The following is a 24966-nucleotide window of genomic DNA, read 5'->3' as shown; positions in this document are numbered from 1 at the left end:
ATTCCCTAGAGTATGCACCAGGTGCTGGATTCCACGTGAGGATCTGGGGCACCGAGTGAACGTGACGAAGAGCGTCCTGTCCTGACAGGATGCGTGCTGAGGAAAACAGATCATAAATAAGTGGCATGTGGCTTTTCACCGTGGTGTCTGTTGTCGGAAGTGTTTTAAGGGGGTGTGGGGTGAATGTGGAGGTCATCCCTGAGGAAGGAGTGAAGCATGCAGATGTGGAGCGCGGGGAGACACGACACAAACCCAAAGCCTGCCTCGGGTGTCCCAGACGTACAGCTGCCCGTGAGTTGGCTGTCAGAAGCAGTAAAGATTAGGGTTGTACTAAAAGACATTAAGGCAGCTGAGAGTCAGTTGCTCATGCTTTTAATCCTAGGTATCTCAGGAGGCTGAGATCTGAGGATCAGAGGTTCAAAGCCAGCCTGGACAGGAAAGTCCGTGAGACTCTCATCTCCAATTAACCACCAAAAAGCCAGAAGTGGAGTTGTGGCAGACATGATAGAGTATCAGCCTTGAGTGAAAAAGCTAAGGATTAATACCCAGAACTGATGTGTGTGTGTGTGTGTGTGTGTGCGCCCTCCCCCCCCCCCCCCCCCCCCCCCCCCCCCCCCCGCATTAAGGCAAGGAGGAGATTGGAGGCCAAGGGGATGATTCGTGGCCCAGGCAGAGTGACCTGCCCACGGTTCACCTCTGGTAAGGATCACGGCAAGCCATGGATGAGCCCTCCCTGTCTTGGCAGGAGTGCTCTCCCTATGCAGCCCACCTGTACGACGCAGAGGACCCGGCCACGCCCCTGCGGACCATGCCCGGCCTCTGCGAGGACTACTGCCTGGACATGTGGCAGACGTGCCGCGGCCTCTTCCGCCACCTCTCCTCGGACCGCGAGCTCTGGGCTCTGGAGGGCAACCGCGCCAAGTTCTGTCGCTACCTGTCCCTGGACGACACGGACTACTGCTTCCCCCGTCTGCTGGTCAATGAGAACTTGAACTTGAACCTGGGCCGCGTGGTTGCGGATGCCAAGGGCTGCCTGCAGCTGTGTCTGGAGGAGGTGGCCAACGGGCTGCGCAACCCCGTGGCCCTGGTCCACGCCAAGGACGGGAGCCACCGCTTCTTCGTGGCTGAGCAGGTGGGGCTGGTGTGGGCTTACCTGCCTGACCGCTCCAGGCTGGAGAAGCCGTTCCTGAACATCAGCCGGGCCGTGCTCACCTCGCCCTGGGAGGGCGATGAGCGGGGCTTCCTGGGGCTGGCATTCCACCCGCGCTTCCGGCACACCCGCAAGGTCTACGTCTACTACTCGGTGGGTGTCGACTTCCACGAGTGGATCCGCATCAGCGAGTTCAGCGTGTCACAGGAGGACGAGAACACCGTGGACCACCGCTCGGAGAGGTGGTTTGGGGGAGCCCAGGTTGGGTGGGGGGGTGGGTGTGCGGGAGACACATCCCACAGGGCACTTGGGCGTGCAGGAGACCGATCACCCAGTGCACTCACGCCGTGTCTGTTGTCAGACGTTGTGATTAGTTCACATACCGAGTGGGGGCCTACTGGGGTGGATGGTTTTCCAAGCAGACCTGCCCCTGGTGACGGCCCTACCTCTGAGATCTTCCAGCTCTCCCAGAACTCTTTAGCTTCAGGTCCTGAGATGGTTCTTTGCCTCTGACTCATAAACCCAAGGAATGAGGGTCATGTTTCCCATTTTACAGATAAGGACACGGAGGTTCAGAGAGGAGAAGTGGTCTGTGAGGTTGCACAGCTAGGAAGCATCTGAGCTGGGACCCTGAGCCTTGCCCGAGGCCCTCCCTCCTCCCCTCCCTCTCTCCCCAAAGGCTCTGAGCCCACCATGCCCACCACCCCTGCTGGCCTTTCCTGCCCACACTTTATCTGCTCCTGCCTCCAAGCCCCTTGCTACCCCAGATCCTGTGCTCCCGGACATTTATGCCATTTCCAAAATGGGGTTGACCTGGCCTAGCCCAAGAGGGGCCCCTGGGTCCATCTCCATCCAACCCCAGCTTGGTACTGGGGAGTCCTGGGTGACTGACTTCTGGCAGAGACTTCAGGTGAAACCCAGGGGTCAGGTTTCTGTGGTTTGTACCAGTACTAGGGCTTGAACTCGGGACACAGGTGCTGTCCCTTCACTTTTCTGCCCAAGGCTAGCACCTGCTCTGCCACCACCGTGGTGCATGTAGAATCTGCACATAGGTAGCTGGTGCATGGAAAACTGGGAGGACAAGGAAGCGGCTGTGCCAGAGGTCAGGTGATAGGCTCCCATAACAAAAAAAAGTAGGTGCTAGCAGTGAAAAAGCAACAGAAAGAACACTAGACTTGATCTAGAAGAGTTGAGGCCTAGTCTCAGCCCTGCTACCTAGGGGCTGTGTGACTCTAGGAAAGCCATACAACCTCTCTGTTCTCCTTAACACAAAGGAGTAAACTATCCCCTACTGATCTGTGATGATCACTTATTATGAAAGGACACAAAGAGCCTTTTCCATTATGACATGACATCAGAAAAAAGACATCTTATTGATGATCTCCTTTCCTGTTTGTGGCTTATGTGTGGAAGGTTGTATGTGTGTGTACCGGTTCTGGGGCTTGAACTCAGGATCTGGGTGCTGTCTCTGAGCTTTTTTGCTCAAGGCAAGCGTTCTACCGCTTTGAGCCACAGCACTACTTCCGGTTTTTGATAGACTTTCCTGCCTGGGCTGGCTTTGAACCGTGATCCCCTGATCTCAGTCTCCTGAGTAGCTAGGATTGTAGACATGAGGCACTGACCCTGGCCAAAGGTTGAGTTTTTATTTGTGTGTGTGTGTGCATGTGTGTGTGTGTGTGTGTGTGTGTGTGTGTGTGTGTGTGTGTTCTCTTCCTGCAGGATTATCCTGGAGATTGAAGAGCCAGCCTCGAACCACAATGGAGGTCAACTGCTCTTTGGGGATGATGGGTACCTTTATATCTTCACTGGAGACGGTGGGATGGCTGGAGACCCTTTTGGGAAATTTGGAAATGCCCAGAACAAGTATGTACTGCCTTTGCCTGGCGGGTGCATGGTTCACACGCTCCTGGGCTTCTTACACGGCTCTGAGCCAAGCAGAGGAGGATTGTAGAAAGGGGTTGGGGCCCCAGCTCAGCCTGCAGCTAGTTAGGGACCCCAGGCAAGGTGCTTTCTCCCATGAATTAGAGAAAGAATAATCTCCACTGAGGCTGCTTATGAAGCAAGCAGGCAATTTTGGTCCCAAGGGTCAGGCACAGCACCTCCGTGGCGGAGGGGATAGCAGTGAGATTCTGAAAGATTGGATTCTCTTAGGGTCAGTCTCAAGATGATAGGGCCGCCCACTGGGAAGGCTGAGGGTGATCCTGGAGAATGGCGTACAGTTAAAGGTGTTGTCTGCAGGAGGGCTCACGCGGAGAGACCTGGGTGCTGAGCGTCTAGCCTCCCTCTGCTTTCCAAATCCCTGCCTTGCGCAGATGCCCCGCCCCTCTCCATATGTGCACACCCTCCCCACAGTCCTTTGCCCACTCTCCTCACACAGGCGCATGTGCACGCACAAGCCTGCCCTGCACACACCCCCAAGCACCCACACACAGTTGTGAATGTGTTCACAGGGATCAGGAGTCTGAGACTTCACATTCTCTTAGGGTGCCACAACCTCCCTCATCCAGAGAGTAACAGGAGCAAGAATTGTGATCGTGGCACTTTTCCCTTGCCTGACAGGGCAAAGAGCATTCCACTTCCTGGTGTTTGCCTTGTGTTTGGCAATGAAGCTGCAAACACAGAATTTAAGGATTTCAGATCGTTTGAATTTAGAAGTATTATCTTGCTGCTAGAAACAGGCTAATCCTTGGCGGGGGTGGGGGGGGAGGGGAGGGGGACGGGGGACGGGGCGGGGGGATAGTGGTGTGGCCAAGTAGTTAGGGGAACTGGAAGGCCGCAGTGGGGGATGAGCACGGGGCATCTCAGGGCGGAGTGGTCTTATCATTGTGGAAGATGACATGAGTGATGTGTAAGGAAGAAGGAAATGCGATTCTAGAGTGCTGTGACAATCCCAACTGCACCAGCCCCTGCTTGGTGAGGTGGCCTGGGGGTGGGGGGTGCAGTTAATGGGTGCATCAGGATCCAGGGTGAAAAGGCTGGGTTTGTTTTCTGCCCTTAAACACATTGCACATTTTTCTTACATGATCAATGAAAGCCCCAGAGCTGGTGGAGGAGGGAGCACCACGTCTTCCTCCTCCCCCTCCCTCCGCCACTCAGCTTTCCCTTACGCTCTGTATTTGGTGCTCTTGGCTTTGACTACAGTCGTTCATCGTCTCAGCAATACTTCATGACCACCTACTATGTGCTGATCACTGGGCTATGTCCTGGAAAACAACAACAGCAGCAACCTGTAAATAGGAATTGTTTTTTTAGTCCGGTCGTGGGTCCTGAACTCTGGGCCTGGATGCTGTCCCTCAGCTCTTCAGCTCAAGGCTAGCGCTCTACCACTTGAGCCACAGCACCACTTCCAGCTTTTTCTGTGTATATGGTGAACCCAGGGCTCCATGCATGCTGGGCAAGAACTCTACCATAGAGCCACCTTCCCAGCCGACCTTCTAAAAATGGGTTCACCGGAAGTGTTCATTCAGAAGGCCTGAGATCCCCACTGGTCAGCCCCGAAGTGTTCATTCAGAAGGCCTGAGATCCCCACTGGTCAGCCCCGCAGCCCTGGCCTTGGGGGGTGGGCAGTGCCCATGCACCCTGGCGCAGGGCCACCCCAGCCTGCTCTGTCCCGCAGGTCGGCGCTCCTGGGCAAGGTGCTGCGCATCGACGTGGACCGCACGGAGCGCGGGCCTCCCTACCGCATCCCACCGGACAACCCGTTCGTGGGCGACCCCGCGGCTCGGCCCGAGGTCTACGCCTTCGGTGTGCGCAACATGTGGCGTTGCTCGTTCGACCGCGGCGACCCCGCGTCGGGCGCGGGCCGCGGGCGCCTCTTCTGCGGGGACGTAGGCCAGAACAAGTTCGAAGAGGTGGACCTGGTGGAGCCGGGCCGCAACTATGGCTGGCGCGCGCGCGAGGGCTTCGAGTGCTACGACCGCAAGCTGTGCGCCAACGCCTCCCTGGGTGACTGCCTGCGCCCTAGGCCGCTGATCGAGCGCCTGCCGGCACCGAGCCTGTGCCTGCGCCCCGGGGTGCTGATCCCACCTCCAGCCTGGCCGGCACCCCGCCTGTGCCTGCGCCCCAGCCCCACCCTCCCTGGGCACCGTTCACCTTACCCCCTGTCCAACTCCCTGCCAGTGCTGGGCACCACTGGCTCCTTCTTGCCATCATCTGCTCCACCCCTCAGCCCCTGGTGCCTGGGGTCCTGGCTGTCTCCTCGCCCTGCACCCCTGCACACACAGCTGCCCCTGAAGCGCTGGGTGGGGACCGGGGAGCCAGCTTACAGAGGAACCCCCAGTCCCTGGCTCATCTCAGTTTCTTGCCCCATTACCAGATGATGTGCTGCCCATTTTTGCCTATCCGCATAAGCTAGGCAAGTCGGTGACCGGGGGCTACGTGTACCGTGGCTGCGAGTACCCCAATCTGAACGGCCTCTATATTTTTGGAGATTTTATGAGTGGGTAAGTGGCCTATGCCCTGAGTGTCCCTTGCCTCTAGCTTCCCCTGGACTATGGTTTTGTTTTTTTTTTTAATTTTTAAAGTGTGTATGCATGTGTGTGGGTGTATGCACACGTCCAGGTGCATGCCCGCTCTGACAGGACCCCCAGTGAGGTCCAAACGTGTGTCTTCCTCAGAAGTCAAGAAGTCCTAGGGTGCTGGGAAGGTGGCTCAGTGGTAGAGCGCTTGCCTTGCATGCATGAGGCCCTGGGTTCAATTCCTTAGCACACTACATAAGCAGAAAAAGCCGGAAGTGGCACTATGACTCAAGTGGTAGAGCTCTAGCCTTGAGCTGAGGAGCTGAGGGACAGCGCCCAGGCCCAGAGTTCAGGCCCCACGACTGACCAAAAACAAAAAAAGTCTTAGGGGCACCTGACACCTCACTCCAGCCTTCCGAGCCTTGCTGGCAGTCTCTGGCAATCCCAGGTGAAGAATTCCCTAAGGACAGGCCCCTGGTGTCCTCCCCCACATCCCAGCTGGGCTGGCAAGCTATGTTGATGAGCAGGATCAGAACATGGATGGTTTTCTCTCCACCCAGGGCTCCTCAGAGGTCCAGGACCTCGCCATTACACCAGCTGGCAGCAGACAGAGCTAGAGGGCCCTGGTCACTTGGTATCTCTCTAGAAGTTTGCCCATTTCTGCTAGGTTTTCCTTCATTTGAATTTCTTGGATCTTTGTTTCCTGTGGCAACTCTGATTTTATTGATCTGAATCTCATCTCTTCATCAATCTCTGGTGGTCTGTCAATTTTACTTTTACAAAAAGACAGCTTTTTGTTTTATTTATTTTATATATAGTTTTTTAGTCTCTATTTTATTGATTTCTGCCCTAACTTTTACTCTCTCTCTCTCTCTCTCTCTCTCTCTCTAGTAGTTTGGGGCTTGGTTTGTTCTTGTTTTTCTAGCAGTTTTAGTTGCATCATGAGATTATTTACTTGAGCTGTGTCTGTTTTTTGTCCCTCCCCCCTTTCTCTCTCCCAGTCCTAGGGCTTGAACTCAGGGCCTGGGCACTGTTCTTTTTGCTCAAGGCTACCACTCTACCATTGAGCCACAGTGCCACTTCTGGCCTGTTCTGTGTATGCGGTACTGAGGAATGGAACCCAGGGCTTCATGCAAGCTAGACTAGCGCTCTACCACAAAGCCACATTCCTAAGCCTGCTTCTATTTTTTTTTTTTAATGTGTACACTTAGAGCTATAAACTTTCCCCTTAGCACTGCTTTTGCTGAATCCCAGAGATTCCATTTGTGATATGCTTTCATTTTCATTGAATTGTAAGAACTTTCCAATTTCTTCCATGACCCAGGTGTTATTCAGTAGTGTGTTATTCAGGGTCCATGTGTTTCAGTGTTTTCTGCAATATGTCTTGTTGTTGAGAAGTAGTTTGAGTCTGCTGTTGTCAGACAGGACATAAGGATTCAACTCCATCTTCTTGTATTTGTCTAGGTTCTTTGTGTGTACTATGATATGATCAATTTTTGAGAATGTTCTGTAGGCTGCTGAGAAGAATGTGACCTGGGTGGCTGTTGCGTGGAATATTCTGTTGCTATCTGTTAAGTCCATTTGGGTTATAGTGTCATTTGATTCAGAGACTTGGCTTATCTGTTGTTTGGTTGACCTGTCCTTTGGTGAGAGTGACATGTTAAAATTTCCCACTGTTACTGTGCTGGGGTCTCTCCTGTTCTGTAAGTTCAGAAGTGTTTGTTTCACCTAGTTAGCTTCTCCATTGCTTAGTGCATAGATATTGACCACTGTAATTTCCTCTTCATGGATCATTCTCTTTATTACTATGAAATGACCTTCTTGGTCTCTTTGTACTGATTTTATTTTGTTTTTGTTTTTTTGGTCGGTCACGGGGCTTGAACTCTGGGCCTGGGCACTGTCCCTCAGTTCTTCGGCTCAAGGCAAGCGCTCTACCACTTGAGCCACAGCACCACTTCTGGTTTTCTAGTGGTTTATTGGAATAGGAGTCTCACAGTCTTTCCTGTCCGGGCTGGCTTTGAACTGCGATCCTCAGATCTCAGCCTCCTGAATAGCTAGGATTACAGGCATGAGCCACCAGTGCCCAGCTTCTTTTTTTATTTATTTATTTTTATTTTTTTATTTTTTTTTTTGGGTCTGGTCGTGGGGCCTGAACTCTGGGCCTGGGCGCTGTCCCTCAGCTCTTCAGCTCGAGGCTAGCACTCTACCACTTGAGCCACAGTGCCACTTCCAGCTTTTTTCTTTTTGCTTATGTGGTGCTGAGGAATCGAACCCAGGGCCTCAGGCATGCAAGGCAAGCGCTCTACCACTGAGCCACCTTCCCAGCCCTTTTTTTTTTTTGTTGGTCGTGGGGCTTGAACTCTGCGTCTGGGCGCTGTCCCTCAGCTCTTCAGCTCAAGGCGAGTGCTCTACCACTTGAGCTACAGCGCCACTTCCGGTTTTCTGGTGGTTTATTGGTGATAGGAGTCTCATGGTCTCTCCTGCCTGGGCTGGCTTTGAACCGCGATCCTCAGATCTCAGCCTCCTGAGTAGCTAGGATTACAGGCGTGAGCCACCAGCGCCCGGCTTGCCCAGCTTCTTTGTACTGATTTTAATGGAAAAAAAAATCTATTTTTATCAGATATCAATATGGCTATTCCTGCTTTCCTGAAGTATGGATTTTCATGAAAAATCTTTTTACATCCCTTCACTCTGAATTTGTTTTTAACTTTAACTGTGAGGTGGATCTCTGAGAGACAACAAATGGATAGTCTTGTTTTTTTTTGGGTTCAGTCGTGGGCCTGAACTCGGGGCCTGGGCGCTGTCCCTCAGCTCTTCAGCTCAAGGCTAATGCTCTACCACTTGAGCCACAGTGCCACTTCTGGTTTTCTGGTGTTAATTGGAGATAAGAGTCTCATAGACTTTCCTGCTTCGGCTGGCTTTGAACGGTGATCCTCAGCCCCCTGGATAACTAGGATTACAGGCATGAGCCACTGGTGCCTGGCTCCAAAGCATCTTTTGAGTTGCCTCTTACAAGGGCACCCTGCTGCAGACAGGGAGCTGGCTAGGGTTGCTGATCATAGGCCTGATCATAGTGGCCTCAGAAGCCTTGCTACTCAGCTCCTAATTTCCAGGTCAGTGCCACCCCAGCCACTGAGATCCCTGTCTACGGTGTGCATGCACGTGTGCCTGTGCATGTGAGTCATAGCCAGTCTGGTGTTAGAGGAGAGGGATGAAATTCCTCCTTCTGAGCCAGTTGTGAGTTGGCTCCATTCTCTCAAGATTATGACTAGACTTAAGGTCATCTCACTGTTCCATCATTCCAAGGAACAGGGAAGGCAGGTGAAGTTGGAGCAGGACTTCCTTGACAAGCAGAGGAGGGAGGAGGAGCACTAGTTTTTTTTTGGTCAGTCATGGGGCTTGAACTCTGGGCCTGGGCGCTGTCCCTGTGCTCTTCAGCTCAAGGCGAGCGCTCTACCGCTTGAGCCACAGCACCACTTCTGGTTTTCTGGTGGTTTATTGGAGATAAGTGTCTCACTGACTTTCCTGCCCGGGCTGGCTTTGAACTGCGATCCTCAGATCTCAGCCTCCTGAGTCGCTAGGATGACAGGCGTGAGCCACCGGCGCCCAGCTAGGAGGAACACTACTAAGAAGCGTGAAAGGTGCCCAAGTTGCACATCCCAATCTCAAATGTAGGCAGCTCCAAGAATGAGCACAGTCCTGGGTTCCACCCTGTGCTCTGTGCTGAGGTCAAACCTCAACAGCACTGGGCCTCCTGCTAGCCAGAGGGCTGGACTGAGCCGAGGGGCCAGGAGCCAGCTGGGCTCCTTCATCCCTGTGTCTGTCTGGGAAATGCTCAGTAAAGATCATCCCAGAACCGGCTTCATGGCCCCATGAAAAGGCTCACACTTGGCTTGATGCTTTCATTGCCCTTCTGAAATACTTAAGAAATTTTGGACAAGGGACTCTGCATGCTCATTTTGCACTGGACCCTAAAAATTACATGTGGTCCAGGTTGCATGGATGAGATGTGTAGAAGAAAGGATGATGGATGGATGTGAGGGGGTGGGTAGGTGGATGGCTGGACGGTTGAGTGGGTGGATGGATGGGTGAATGGAGGATCAGTGGATTCACGGATGGATGGGCAGATGGATGAATGAGTAGAGGGATGCATGAATGGATGTATGATGGCTGGGTGTGTGTGTGGGTGGATGGATGGTGGATTGATAGGTAGATGAGTACATAGGTAGGTCGGGTGAACAATGGGTAGATGGATAGATTTGGGGTTGGGCTGGCTTGTGTACCATACTCAGCATGACATTGTTTTTTGTCCCAGGCGTCTGATGTCCCTCCGAGAGACCCCAGGGACGGGTCAGTGGCAGTACAATGAGCTCTGCATGGGCCGTGGCCAGACCTGTGCATTCCCAGGTCTCATCAACAACTACTACCCTCACATCATCTCCTTTGCAGAGGATGAGGCTGGTGAGTGTTCCTTAGGCCCTCTCCATTCTGGCTGCCCATGCTGGAGTAGTCCTCTAATCTTCTATCTACCTGGAATCCTGCTTCTGACTTGGTTGAGATCTCAGGCTTGAAATGACCTTTCCCCTGGGGAGGGCCAGGAAGGGGAGGGGATTGTTCTGAGACCTTGAGTGCACTCCTTTGGGTACGCCCTGGTTTTTCTGAGCCTCCCCTTCCTCCTCTAGAAAATGAGGGATGTCCCCTCCACCCCTCCCCTCCACTGTGGGCATACAGAAAAAGATGAGAGCAGAAAAAGCACATGTAATATTAACAAGAGCAGGAGGGAAGATCTGGAGAGCTGACTGGCAGGCAGGAAGAGAAGGACACTTCCCAGACACCTCCACCTTCCAGAGGTCGGGTGGGATGGGAGGTTCTTGGTGGCAGATTTATTTGGGTCACTTGGGAAAAGCCACATTGTCACCTCAAGGCAGGTGGACAGCACCTTCTATATCAGTGAGCCCTACATCCAGCCTCTTGCCCTTTCTGTTCTTCAGAGAACAGAGGCGGGAGGGGAGAGGAAGAGGGGATGGATGCTCTTCCAGCCTCCTCCTTTGTCCTGGGCCTGGGATTGTTCCATGACAAAAGCGGAGGGGCCCCCAGCAGGCCCTGGCGGATGCTTGGCAGAGTCTCTAGGCAACGCCTCCCTCCCCCTCCCCTCCACCGCCTCTGGAAGGTATCCCCTGCGGGGCCCCGTGCCCAGAGCCCCCAGGGCCCAGAGTCTGGGAAACTTTCCTTGAGCCATTCCCCACCCTGATCTCATCTGAATCTGAATTTCCAAAAGGGCAGCTCCAGCCCCACTGTCCTCCCAGAGCTATTACAGCCTTGGAAAATCCTTTCTCTTGGTCTGTAGGGGGTGAACGTGTTTTGGAAGCAGCCACTCCCCAGCCCCAGATGTAGGGCCTGGAACAAAATTCCCAGTGCCACTGGGTAACAGAAAACCAGGAGGGAGGCACCTGTGAGCTGGCCAGGCCATGGGACACAGTGGCCCCGCCTGGAAGGCACCAACGCTGGGGCCCAGGCACACCAGCCTCTCCCAGCTCCCAGCCCTCTAGTTTCTTCTGACACTTGCAAACGGAAGAACCAGGCGCTGTGCTTGGCCCAGCGTCCTCCAGCCCCATCTACGCTCACAGAGACCCACACTGCAGTGCACCCTACAGGGCCTGGGCAGGGCCAACCAGGACCCTGTGCACACAGGGGACTGGGGTCAAGTTCCCAGCAGATCAGGGCTGCCAGGAGCCCTGGAGTCAGGCTGGTCCCTCCAGCCCTCTCACCTTACATTTGGGGAAACTGAGGCTGCCTATTGACACCTGGTGTTGAGGGTGGAGCACTGTGTCCAGAGCAGAACCTCAAGGTTAGCCAACCAAGTGATGACATGGAGAAAGATGTTCAGCCCAAAGCAGCAGCAAGCAGAGGGCCCAGGCTCCAGAGACTGGAGTGTCAATGTGACAACTGCCCAGCCAGAGGAAACAGGCTGCTCCTGGGTTCTCTCCCCAAAAGAGGCCGGAGAGGGAGGTGGTTAGTCTGCAGATGCACAGGAAATCCATAGCACTGACAGATATGGTGCCCGGGCAGCCCACTCTTCAGGCTGTCATCTCCCTGGTAACCTGCACCCCTTCTTCCTTCTCCCCCAGCAGGCTTAGTGTTCCTGCTGGGGGTGGGGCTTAGGTTCCACATGCCACTCAGCCGGCTGGCACTTCCCATTGATGCAAGGTAGCCTTTTAGTCTTTCTCTCTGGGGAACTGACCCAGTCCAGTTTCCTGTCCTTTGCTTCCTGTGCCATCTCCAGGCAGCCCCCTGGGTTGTAGATGTCTTTGGGGACATGCTTTCCTCCAAGTTCCTACCCCCTGCATCAGCCTCTCCTTGGGGAGCTCCTCCTCCCCTCTGCCCAGCCCTGGGAGGGGGCCTTCTGCTACCCTATTACAAAGACAGAGGTTGTAGTTTGGCTGAATCGTGACAGCAAGCTGCGTGTGGCTTGTGTCTGGGCTCCCAGGCCCCATTGGATGCTGGTTTGATCTTGAGGCAGTTGACTTGGTTGAGTTCTGACCTTGGCTTAACTATTCACTAGCTGTATGACTTTGAACAAATCTTTTTTTTTTGTTTTTTGTTTTTTTTGGTCGGTCGTGGGACTTGAACTCTGGGCCTGGGCGCTGTCCCTCAGCTCTTCAGCTCAAGGCAAGCGCTCTACCACTTGAACTACAGCACCACTTCCGGTTTTCTGGTGGTTTATTGGAGATAGGAGTCTCATGGTCTCTCCTGCCCAGGCTGGCTTTGAACCGCGATCCTCAGATCTCAGCCTCCTGAGTAGCTAGGATTACAGGCGTGAGCCACCAGCGCCTGGCTGAACAAATCTTTTAGCCTCTCTGAACCTGTCTTTTTTCATTTGTATAATGGCATACTGAAGTATGTCTTCTGGGAATAAGCAATTGGTAATTAAGTGGGGCCATGTAGGGTGACATAGAATCCTGGTACTGTGTAGTTAAGACTCTGTGTAGCATGAGGGGGACATGACCCCCTCCAGGTGCTCAAACTCATGGCACTACTTTGTGTGTGTGTGTGTGTGTGTGCGCGCGCGCGTTGTAGGGCTTGAACTCAGGGCCTGGGCACTGTTCCTGAGCTTTTGTGTTCAAGACTCTACCACTTGAACCATAACTCCACTTCTGGCTTTTTGGTAGTTAATCAGAGATAAGAGTCTCACAGACTTTCCTGCCCAGGTTGGCTTTTTTGTTTTTGGTTGGTTGTGGGGCTTGAACTCTGAATGGGCGCTATCCCTGTGCTATTCAGCTCAAGGCAAACGCTCTACCGCTTGAGCCACAGCACCACTTCCCCAGGTTGGCTTTGAACCGTGCTCCTCAGATCTCAGCCTCCTGAGTAGCTGGGATTATAGGGTGAGCCACTGGTGCATCGTTATCACATCACTACTTTTTTACCACGGGCCTGACCAGGGGTAGAAAAGTTCCTGAATAGCACCATTGCAGAGCTGCTGGAAGTCCTGCAGGCCAATGAAAGGCACGAGCTTCAGATTAGACTCCTGCCAAGTGCTTTCTGCCCCTGCCTGAGAGGCGCCCCTTGGTTAGTGGAGAGACCTTGGCCTTGAGAGGCTGACAGGACCTGGCCTGGGTTGCAATCAGAGTGATAATAATTAACAGTCATGACGCTCTTGGCCTCCTCCATCCTGTGAGGCATACCTGTTAAAAACAAGGAAGCTGGGGGCTGGGAAGGTAGCTCAGTGGTAGAGTGCTTGCCTTGCATGCATGAGGCCCTGGGTTCGATTCTTCAGCACCACATAAGCCGAAAAAGCAGGAAGTGGTGCTATGGCTCAAGTGGTTGAGCACTAGCCTTGAGCTGAAGAGCTGAGGGACAGCACCCAGGCCCAGAGTTCAGGCCCCACAGCCGACAAAACAAAAAAGGGAAGTTGAGGCTCAGCATGCCACCTGTGTCTGTAGGTTACCAGGAGCTGGGCCCTGGACCCCATTTCTACCCAGAAGGGTGAGGTGCTAAGCATGAATCCAGACAGGGAGCAAGGGTGGAGCGTGGAGGTTGAATGAGGCCAGGCGGAGAGACTGACAGCCTGGCTGCTTGCTTGCACGTGGCTGCCTCTCCCATCCTCCAGGTCCAGTTCTGGGGACTGGATGGCTGGGCTGCCCTGGGACGCACCTCTCAGGGCGGGCAGAGGGGAATGGGAAGGGAGGCGCTGGGGCGGCAGGGCTGGCCCTGATCCTCTTGCAGGCAGCCCTCTCACCTGTTATCCCGTTGACTATTCACAGGGGAGCTGTACTTCATGTCCACCGGCGTGCCAAGCGCCACGGCCGCACGAGGGGTCATCTACAAGGTCATCGACCCGTCCAGGTGAGTGTCTGCGCTGGGCACTGGCTGAGCTTCTACAGTCTTCCAAGAGAGCGCGCCTCTGTGACATCACCCACCCTCTCCACACCCCAACACCCCATTTTTCAGATGAGGAAACAAAGGCCCAGAGAGAAGTGGCTAAGGAAGCTCACCCCACTGGAGAGGGGGCAGACCCAGCACCTAAAACGGGGCCTACCCACCCCCCTAACAGCTCTCTCCAGCTAGGGTTGAATTGGCGACTCCCATTGGGGCCTATGAACACAGAGAAGTCATGTCCTTCCCACACTCTCCTGTGTCTTCCTACCTGCTTGTCACTTTGATCTCCGTGTGGCTACCTGCTAGAACCTGCAAGGCCTTGGAAAGCCTTTTCCACCCACTGCACTGCATCTTAGTCTACCGCTACTTTATTTAGTTTTTTTTTTTCTTGTGAAAGTACTGGAGCTTGACCTCAGGGCCTGGGCACTGTCCCTTAGCTTTTTTTTTTTTTTTTTTAAACTAAAGGCAAGAGCTTGATTACTTGAGCCACAGTTCCACTTCTGGCTTTTCTGGTGATTCACTAGAAATAAGAGTTTCATGGACTTTTCTGCCTGGGCTGGCTTTGAACCAGGATCCTCAGATCTCAGCCTCCTGATTATAGGAGTGAGCCACCAATACCTGGCATACTTCTAGGTAGAAGGCCGCCCCTGGGGGGACCCGCCATGCTCTGACTTACATGTGTAACTTATTGGTTAACGTATGGTTCTGTCCCATTTTATAGGACAGAAATGGTCTGAAGGCCTGCCCCAGGGCCCCAGCACCAGAGCCTGGCCCCAAACCCCTGGTGCTGTGCCCTCTGTGCCTTGGGTCCACTCCCCCCAGGCATCTTCCCCATGTTCCTCTGGCTATCTCCTCCTCTCTGGGTTTTGAAATGTCCAGCTGCAGGACGCCTCTCACCTGCTGGGAATCTGCAGAGCTCAGGCTACGCTCGGTAGCTCTAGCATTCGCTTAGGCCCTGGGAGGGCCTGGAGCACAGACTTGGAGTGTCTGATGAATGGGCCCATGATTGTCTTTCTAGAGCTCCTTCTCAGCCACTAGAATAATGGCTCCTGGTCAATCTGTTTCACCCTTGGACCAGGAAGGGTAGTGCTCACCCCAGCACCAAGCCTGAGGTTGTATTGTGGGAATGGGCTGATGAAAGCCAGGCGCCGATAGCTCACGCCTGTAATCCTAGATACTCAGGAGGCTGAGATCTGAGGATCCATGGTTCAAAGCCAGCCTGGGCAGGAAAGTCCATGAGACTCTTATCTCCAACAAACCACCAGAAAACCAGAAGTGGTGCTGTGGTTCAAGTTGTAGAGTGCTTGCTTTGAGCTGAAGAGCATAGGGACAGCACCTAGGCCCAGAGTTCAAGCCCCACGACCGACAAAAAAAAAAAAAAGAAAGAAAGAAAAAAAGAAAAGAAAAGAAAAAAAGAATGGCTGATGTTGGACAGAACCCCCCATAAGAGCTCCACCCACTTGAGTCCAGTGACCCTGAACGCTGAGATAGGCTTAGCAATTCCCCAAACACCTATTGTCTCTCTGTCTCTGTCTCTCACTCTCATTCTCAGTGCTAGTAATAGAGCATGAACTCAGGGCCAGGTGCTCTTATACTACATATTATATGATCAGGAAACATTTGACACAACTAATGACCCAATATTGGCACATTAGTATTAGCTAAATCCTAGTTTTTTAAAATTTTTTTTTTTAACTGTGAAAATACTGTACAGAGGGGTTACAATTACACGGGCAAGATAATGAGTACGTTTCTTTTTTTTTTTTTTTGGGTCCGGTCGTGGGGCCTGAACTCTGGGCCTGGGTGCTGTCCCTCAGCTCTTCAGCTCAAGGCTAGCGCTCTACCACTTGAGCCACAGCACCACTTCGGGCTTTTTTCTTTTTTGCTTATGTGGTACTGAGGAATGGAACCCAGGGCCTCAGGCATGCAGAGCAAGCACTCTACCACTGAGCCACCTTCCCAACCCATGAGTACATTTCTTATCAAGCATTGTTGCCTCCTCCTTTGTTTCCCCTTCCCATCTCTTCCCATCTCCCCCCGCACCCCGCATCCCCCATCCCCCCCAAAGTTTTTTTTTAACTTGTTCTTCATCCATATTCTTTTGCTATTATTTTGTCATCTTGTCTCTGTGGCCCTCCAGTGCATGACAACTTCTCAAATTTTTCTATTTACCACACTATTTTTATTATTGTTATTTATTATTATTATTGTGGAATATGTGTTGTTGATGGTGGTATTGGTTGTGGTTGCAGTGTTGGTGTATGGGTTGGTGGTGGTGGTGTGTGTGTGGTGGTAGTGGTGTTCGTGGTGATGGTGTTGATGGTATATGTGTGTGGGTTTTTGTTTTTTTGTTTTTGTTTTGGCTTATCCTGGCTTGAACCTGGTCTATCCCTGAGCTTCTTCTGTTCAACATTAGCGCGCTACCACTCGAGCCACAGTGCCACTTCCAGTCTTTTTATTGGAGATGAGAGTCTTATGGACCTTCTTGCCCAGACTGACTTCATACCACAAGCCTCAGATCTCAGCTTCCTTAGTAGCTAGGATTACAGGTGTGAGCCACCGGTGCCTGGCTGTGTATTACTTCCTGTACTAGAACTGGGGCTTAGATTCAGGACCTTGACTCTTGCTTGTTTTTTTTTTTTTCAAGGCTGGTGTTCTATCATTTAAAAAAAAATTTTTTTTATTGTGAAAATACCGTACAGAGGGGTTACAATTACATGGGCAAGGTAATGAGTACATTTCTTATCAAGCATTGTTGCCTCCTCTGTTTCCTCCTCCCATCCCTTCCCTTCCCCGTTCCCCCTCCTCCCTTCCCTCCCCCCCCCACATAGCCAAAGTTGTGAAGTGCGTTTTTTGACTTGTACATCTCATTGTTTCAATGGCTCCACTTGTATCCCTATTTAAACGGTTTGTTTTTGCCCTTCCCCTCCACAAATTATACCAACATCAAATACAGTGAAAGCAGGCGTTATACCGTGGGGGAGGGACATACAAAGCAACAAAGAAATCATCTTATAAATGTGTTAGAAACAATCACAAGAAAAAAAAACATTTGAATACTTATCCTGGGGTTCATTTCACCTGACATCAACTTATCTGACCTTTTCTGCTTGTCTCAGACGTATACTACTTATTGTGTTCTATCATTTGACCATAGCTCTGCTCCAATGTGTGTTTTGCCAGTAGCCAGGTTTGAACTCAGGTCCTCATACTTGCTCATTTTTCTTGCTGACCTGATACTCTACTACTTGAGTCACACCCCCAGCTTTGCTTTTAGGAGATAAGAGTCACAAACTGTTCTGCCCAGGCTGCTTTTGAACTGTGATCCCCTGGATCTCAGCTTCCTCAGTAGGTAGATTAAAGGTACAAGCACCTGGTACTTTTTTTTTTGTTGGTGGTGGGGCCTGAACTCGGCCTGGGCGCTGTCCACTCTTCAGCTCAAGGCTAGTGTTCTACCCTTTGAGCCACAGCAACACTTCGGGCTTTTTCTGATTATGTGGTGGTGAGGAATCAAACCCAGGGCCTCATGCATGCAAGGCAAGCACTCTACCACTGAGCCACCTTCCCAGCCCCCTCTTTTATTTAATTCAAAAAATCATTATTACATACAAAAATACACATTAATCAACCACCTGACTTTGTCTTTGTATCATAAAAACCATAAGCCTCCCCTCCTCCCATCCCTCTGTCCTGGTTCCCTGAGCTTCCATCCGTCTTCCGCTGCGTGGTGCTGGAAGTTATGACCTTGTTTCTGACCACACGCAGACTTTGCTTTCTTTCTTATTCATCTGTCCTCATTTTGTGTAAATGTTTCCATGTTGCAGCTCTTACAAGGAGGTGGTTTTTAGGGCTGGTCATTTTCTGCTGAGTCACTGAGCCAAAACTATCTTCCCTCTTCCTTACAGTTTGAAGTTATTACCATTTTTGGGGGGGGGAGGTCTAGTCGTGGGGCCTGAACTCTGGGCCTGGGCCTGTCCCTCAGCTCTTCAGCTCAAGGCTAGCACTCTACCACTTGAGCCACAGCGCCACTTCCGGCTTTTTTCTTTTTTGCTTATGTGGTGCTGAGGAATGGAACCCAGGGCCTCAGGCATGCAAGGCAAGCGCTCTACCACTGAGCACCTTCCCAGCCCTACCATTGTTTTTTAAAGAATGATTCTCTGGGGAAGCAGGCCATAGCTGCAGTGTGTAACTCCCCGAGGCCACCTCTGCTGCGCTGCCTTTGTGCTTTTGACTTCCTCTTCCTCCCTTGGCTGGCTGTCCCTGTGGGATGACGTCACCCCAGTGACACTTGGGGTTCTCCTACTTCAGGTCAGAAATGGGCTGGATTCTTCCGTCACCCCTTGGCCCTCCTCTCTTTTGTTTTTTGCGTTTTGGAATAAATACACTTTTTGATATCCACCCAGATGTCCTGGAGGCCAAGAAGGTTTGGAAAATGAATGGAAGGAGAAGGAGAAGAGGTCATGTCACCCCTCAATGTCTCACCAGAACACCTGGGTCCACTATCTACCTTTCTGTCTATCTATCTTTCTATCTATCTATCCATCCATCCATCATCTAACATCCCTCCTCCTCTTTTGCATACAGAGTTTTCCTTTTTTTTGTTGTTGTTGGTTGTGGGACTTGAACTCTGAGCCTAGGCTCTGTCTCTAAGCTCATCAGCTCAAGGCTAGCACTCTACCACTTGAGCCACAGTGTCACTTCCATTTTTTTTTTTTGGTCGGTTGTGGGGCTTGAACTCTGGGCCTGGGCACTGTCCCCCAGCTCTTCAGCTCAAGGCTAGCGCTCTACCACTTGAGCCACAGCCACACTCCAGTTTTCTGGTGGTTCTTTGGAGGTAAGAGTCTCACAGATGTTCCTACTCGGGCTGGATTTGAACCATGATCCTCAGACTCAGACTCCTGAGTAGCTAGGATTACAGGCGTGAGCCACCGGTGCTCAGCTCAACGTTTTCTTTTTCACCTATGAGTTCCTTCAGGAACTTGGGGCCGATGTGAAAGGCATGGATTTCAGTAAGGGTCAGAGCAGGGAGTCTCCCTTCCCCATCCCCCTCACTTCCCATCTCTAGCTTTGAAAGCATAGGGCAGTCTGTGTCCCTCCTCCTCCTCCAGGCCTTTCTGAAGGCCAGTCTGCGTCATGTGGCTGTTTCTACCCTGTACTGGGAATGCCTCTTGAAGCCCTGGGTCTGCCTGGGGCAGTCTGGGAACAGGGTCGGTCTCATTCAGAGTATCACAGATCAGCAGCCAAAAACTAATCAGAATGGGATTCCATTCCTTCCTCGTGCCCCTGGCACAGGAACATGGTAAAGGAGCCAGCTCACAGCCTGGCAACCCTTCTCAGGCCTTTCTCCTAGTTCTCAAAGCCCCAGGCCCCTCACCGCCCGTCTGGCTTCCCACTGTCCCTTCCCCCACTCACTTTGTCCCTAAGCTCGTCTTGCCATTCCCAGTTAAAAAAAAAAAAAGACTCTGTCTCATGGAGAATGCAGTTCACACACCCCATCCAAAGGCTGTTGGGAGAGTGAGCCTCCAGTCATCAGCAGGTAGAGGCCAAGCAAGTACCCAGTTGGCTGCCGTGGGGCCTGTGGTTCCTGGGGCTGGCTCTGAGAATCCAGGGGCCATGCAGTGGGCAGGGATGCTGAGGTGCATGGCAGCAGGGCACCTGTTTCGTTTCTTTTGCTAGTCCTGGGGCTTGAACTCAGGGCCTGGGCACTGTCCCTGAGCTTCTTTTGCTCAAGGCTAGCATTCTACCACTTGAGCCACAGCACCACTTCCAGCGTTTTCTGTGTATGTGGTATGGAGGAATCGAACCCAGAGCTTCATGCATGCTAGGCAAGCACTCTACCATTTAACCACCTTCCCAGCCGTGGGCACCTGTTTCTTTTGCTCCTGTCCACACCTGCTGAGCCTGTCCTCCTTTCTACTGAGGCAGGGCAGGTATATGGGGAGATCCTCGGGACAGGCTTCTGGGGCAGAACTCATGATTTCCGTGTCGTTGGCAGACGGGCACCCCCGGGCAAGTGTCAGATCCACCCTGCCCAGGTGAAGGTGAGGAGCCACCTCATCCCTTTTGTGCCCAAAGAAAGTAAGTGGCCACCTTGGGGTCTGTGTGGGGGTGGGGGAGAGAGGGACTCCTGCCTGAGGCATCTTGCTGGCCCTCTGTCTCTACCAGGGCTCCATACCACTAGATGCCTTTCCTGGGCCTCTATTCCTAGGCCATGCTTGGCACTCACCAGACACGGAATTAAGAGGCAGACCTGTAATAAAAGTGGGTCTTGCCAGGTTCCAGTGGCTCACACCTGTCATCCTAACTACTCAGGAGGCTGAGATCTGAGGATCATGGTTCAATGCCAGCCCAGGCAGGAAAGTCTGTGAGACTCTTATCTCCAATAAATCACCAGAAAACTGGAAGTGGCGCAGTGGCCAAGTGGTAGAGCTCTCGCCTTAAACTGAAGAGCTGAGGGACAGCGCCCAGATCCAGACTTCAAGCCCCACGACTGATCACTCCCCCCCAAAAAAAGGGTCTTGCTGGACTGGTCACAATTCCTTAAACCAGGTTCCAGGAGTGGGCAGGTGACCGCAAGGGGCAGGATTCAAGCAGGGCACAGAAGGGAAGGACTTAGCTGTGCCAAGTTGGTGGGAGGGATGGAAAGAGGGTGTCCAGACTTTTCCCAGGAGGGTTCCAGTTAGAGGGGATGGGTGAGGAGGGAGGAGTGGGTACAGACCAAGGGCACCAAGACACTGAAGGGCAGCGTGGAGGGAAGGTGCACCGAGGTGGGGCAGCGGGGTCCCCCTGACCACATGCTTTTCCTGTGCGCAGAGTTCATTCGGACCCCGGAGAGTACCCCACGACCCACAGCACGCACGCCCACCAAGGCACCCCGTCGCAGACGCCCCACGGCCCCTCCCCTGGTGCCCACCTCGAGGCCTGCCCGGCCCACGCGGCGGCCAGGGTCCCGCAGGGGCAGTGGACGGCGGCGGGGCCGGCCCAGCACCGCGGTGCCGCCGCCCTCCCACGGGGCCGTGCGCCTGGTGCGGCCCGCAGGGCTGAGCGCCGGCCGGGCCGCGTGGAGGTGTTCGCGGGTGGGCGCTGGGGCACGGTGTGCGACGATGCGTGGGACACCAAGGCCGCTGCGGTCGTGTGTCGCCAGCTGGGCTTTGCCCACGCGGTGCGAGCCGCCAAACGCGCCGAGTTTGGCGAGGGCCGCGCGCTGCCCATCCTGCTGGACGACGTGCGGTGCACCGGCGACGAGCGCAGCCTGCTGGAGTGCGCGCACGCCGGCGTGGGCACGCACAACTGCGGGCACCAGGAGGACGCAGGCGTCGTGTGCAGCCACAAAGACCCGGACTTGTAGGCAAAGCCTGGGCTGCTCGGCTGGGCCATGGTGCTGCGTGTGGGTCACCTGGTGGAGGTGCTCGGAGCCTGTCCTAGATCTGCGGAGCGAGCGGTCCTGCTGCACCCGTGCCTCTCCCCGTGTGTCTTCTGTAGACCTGACAGCAGAAGTGTGCCAGGCCAGCGTGGTCACTGTGTGTGGCACACCCTCCAGCTGGCCCAGGAACACACTCCATCATGGCACTCCGAGGGGAGAGGGCAGCCTCCCTCCAGAAGCAGATAGGATCCCTGGTGCAACTGAGGAGGTCTGGAGGCCAGGCCTGCCCTGCCCAGACCAGCTCAAGCATGACCCGAAGACTGGGCCCCAAAGACCACTAACTGTGGTACACAGACGGAGCCACTGGAAAACAGGAAGGCAGTCTGCCAGACAAGGAGAACCCCTCCCATGGACAGGTCTGGGGTACGCCGGGACCATGGCTGCCCACCAGAAGGTCAGGCTGCCTGGGAGAGTGTGGGCAGCCATCAGCAGTGAGGAAGGACCAGGGGGACTCCGAAGCCTTGTGTTGGCAAGCCTCCTGCTCAGCCAGACTCCATCGTCACACCAAGCCCAGACCAAGGACCCTGGGGAAGTAATTCAGCCTCCTCCACCTCTGCAGCCTCTCTTGCCCCTGGGATGGAAGCTCACTGTGCCCTGCCAGGGATGCGGGCTCAGCACGGGGGCAGGGGACTCCTCCACTCGCAAGGCTGTGTCCAGATCTTTGTCATCTCCATCCCTACCCTGCTGGGAAATCTCAGGGGATTCTCTGACACCTCTAGTCCTACCCAGGGGTTGACTCTGTCACCAAGGCTGTGTCAACAAAGAGACTGTTTACAATCACCCCCATGTGTAAGTGGGACTTGGGGTGAGGGAGCAGGGGACAGGCCTGCAACCTCTTTCCTGTCCGTGAGGAAGAAGTTCCCCTGGTCACTGAGGTCCCCAGCCTGACCAGGTACCTGGGAGCTCGGGACAGCTGGGCTCAGCCTCCGGAGCAGGGGCATGGGGGCAGATGACTCACCTGACTCACACATCTTGAAGACAGGGCATGACCTGGGCAGGGGGTCTGGGGGTCTGAGTTGAGCCAGCTCATGGCAGGACTGGCCATGTGCTGGGCAGAGGAAGTGGTTCAAGGTTCTCTGACATAGAAGGGTTTATTGAGCATTTGTAGAAATGAAAGAGAAGGGAAAGGGTGAGGTTCAGGGTGAAGCTATGCAGCTATCACAGCAAAGTAGAGTGGAAGTTGGAGCCCAGGATTTCTGTACCTGAGATGTGGGAGGGGGCACTGTGCAGTTGGAGGAGTGAGGCTCAGGTCATCAATACTGGTGTGCATGCAAAGGGTGACATTACCCAGATGAGATGTTTGGGCTTGGTGGAGAGTCGAGAAAGCAGACATGCTTGGGGCTTGAGGATTGTTGGAGGCTAACGGTTGAGAAATGAGTCATTCATTTCTCTGATGCTTGGTAAATGGGGATCTAGAAAGTCATACTAGCCACTTACATGCCTGTATTTGTTCATTGATTTTCTTCCTCCACCTCCTCCCTCTTCAGCTCCCAGCACTTTTTATAAGACCTCTCAGGATTTTTCTCCTGTTGCTCTCTTGGATTTCTCGTATCTCGGTGACCAGAGAAGAGGTTGGTGAGGTTCAACCCCTCTGGGGTTGGTGCCTGGGCTGACCCAAAAGCTCCCTTTTCTCCCTACCAATCCATTCATTCACCAAGCCAACCTCGCCTGAGTCGGATTCCCAGGGAGAAACTGCCTCTGCCCAGCATTTTGCAACTTAGTTCTGGGTCCCCCAGCCCAGAGCTTCAGCTTGGTTGGCCTTGGTGTGGCTCTGCCTCCAGGAGCACCAGCCCAAGAAATCACAAGTCCCCAACCACTGCCCTCAGGTAGTTCAGGGCCTTGAGCAGCTACCTGTTCCTTAGTTCCTGGCAGCCATAGTCAGTCCATGGTTCAAGCCAAGCAAGCTAGTGGACAACTCCAGTTCCCCCACGGTACCTGGGGAAATCTTGTAAATGTTTGATGGTGACATTTAATGGTTGGAGTTGGCTCGAGACCCAGCTCCAGTTCTGGCTTGGTAACCTGAGGGTTATCCCATAAGCTCTCACAGCCTCATTGGCATTATAAAAGAATGAGGCAACTTGGAAAACATGCCCAGAATGTTCCGGGTGGCTTTCTGGACAGAAAGGTTAGTTTCAGGCTGGTGGCATCTATGCTGGCAGCTGCCAGTTGTGCAAGACACAGCGAGGAGGCACACACTCTGTGGAGGGGTCGCACCAGAATGACCTGGAAAGAGATCTGCAGAATGGGAAGCAGGAGAGCCCCTTCAGGCCAACATGGATAACCCAGGTCTGTGTCTTGGGGCCCCTGCCTTGCTAAGAGCTAGCTTTTATGAACACTTGCTGGTGTGCTGGCTGGCTGATTTCGCCCTGTCTCTCTTCTCCATCCCCAGGGTGGTTATAAACTGATCTCCAGGGCTTTGGAGGCAGTCTGTGAACAAAGACCCACCTTCCCAGCACCAAAAGCCCTTCCTTCCTTGGACTCTTGCCAGGCTGTGCCCAAGTGAGGGCAGTCGCTCCAGAGCCTCCCTTCTGCTCCTCCCCAACAATTCCTGTTGGGAACTGGAGTAGTCCACTAGCTTTCTTTGTTGGAACCATGGACTGTGGCTGCCAGGGCTGCTCCCAGTATAGCAGCTTATTTGCTAGCCTGGGAATCATCTAAAGGGCTGCTTACACCTCAGTTTTGACTCAATAGGTCTGGGGAACTGAATTTTGGGACTTCTTTTCCAGCATAGATGTCTGCAGACCACACAGGCAATTAAAATCTTTCCAATAGACACATTTAAAAGTGAAAGCAGGTGAAAGTTGTTTTGTAGTATGTTTTATTTAACCCTATTGTTTGGCGACCTTTTAGAACAACTTCTTGGGGGTATTTATGAAATCTGGTGTGTACATTCCAAGTTGGGACTAGCCATATATCCACACGTGGCCATTGACTTCCATATTGGGTCAGTTTAGTCTGGATGGGCCTAGGGAAGTGCCAGATGACTGGGCACTGTCTCCACATAGTGCCCTTCTGAGAACAGGGCTGAGGGCCCTTTCCTAGACAGAAAGCACAGTCAGCCTTGGTATGCAGCCCGTGTCTCCCACAGGAAAATCAGAAGTGTCAGAGGGGCAATAGGACAGGGTAGATGAGGCCTTGGGGACACAAATGGTTGTGCTAAGCCTGATGTCTCTGGCGTGACCTGCCAGTGCCAGACAATATTCGCAGCCACCCTTCTCATAGCCCTGGGGCCAGGGCACAGCATCATCCAGGCAGTCTACCCTGAGACTGCTCTTTGCCTGTCTCAGGTGGGGCTTCAGACTGTCATCAGAGCCATTCAGAATCTGGCCTTGTCCCCAAGAAACAGACAAAACAATCCAAAATTGCCTCCACTCAGCTTCCAGAGGTTATAATCCCAGGATGTAGTTCCACAAACTGGCTACTAAACATGGCCACTTTTCTTTTCTTTTGTCAGGGTAGGGCCTGAACTCTGGGCCTGGGCGCTGTCCCTCAGCATTTCAGCTCAAGGCTAGCGCTCTACCACTGAGCCACAGCACCACTTCCGGCTTTTTCTGCTTATG

General features: G+C 53.2%; 1 protein-coding gene across 1 annotated transcript; it reads left to right on the top strand.

Annotated features, from left to right (window-relative positions):
• Nucleotides 1-718: 718 nt before the first annotated feature.
• Nucleotides 719-24195, top strand: Hhipl1 (HHIP-like 1). Its single transcript, XM_013013107.1, is given in 9 exon segments — nt 719-1392; nt 2870-3013; nt 4767-5095; nt 5466-5592; nt 9923-10068; nt 13869-13950; nt 19979-20061; nt 20797-21033; nt 21036-24195. Coding segments are annotated over 9 exon segments (2118 nt in total). The 3' UTR covers nt 21332-24195.
• The last annotated feature ends 771 nt before the right edge of the window (nt 24196-24966 follow it).

The sequence above is a fragment of the Dipodomys ordii genome, unplaced genomic scaffold, assembly GCF_000151885.1.
Source record: "Dipodomys ordii isolate 6190 unplaced genomic scaffold, Dord_2.0 Scaffold2, whole genome shotgun sequence".
In the NCBI taxonomy this organism is placed as follows: Eukaryota; Metazoa; Chordata; class Mammalia; order Rodentia; family Heteromyidae; genus Dipodomys; species Dipodomys ordii.
Note: the sequence above shows the minus strand (reverse complement) of the source record. Positions and strands in the feature narration are given on the sequence as shown.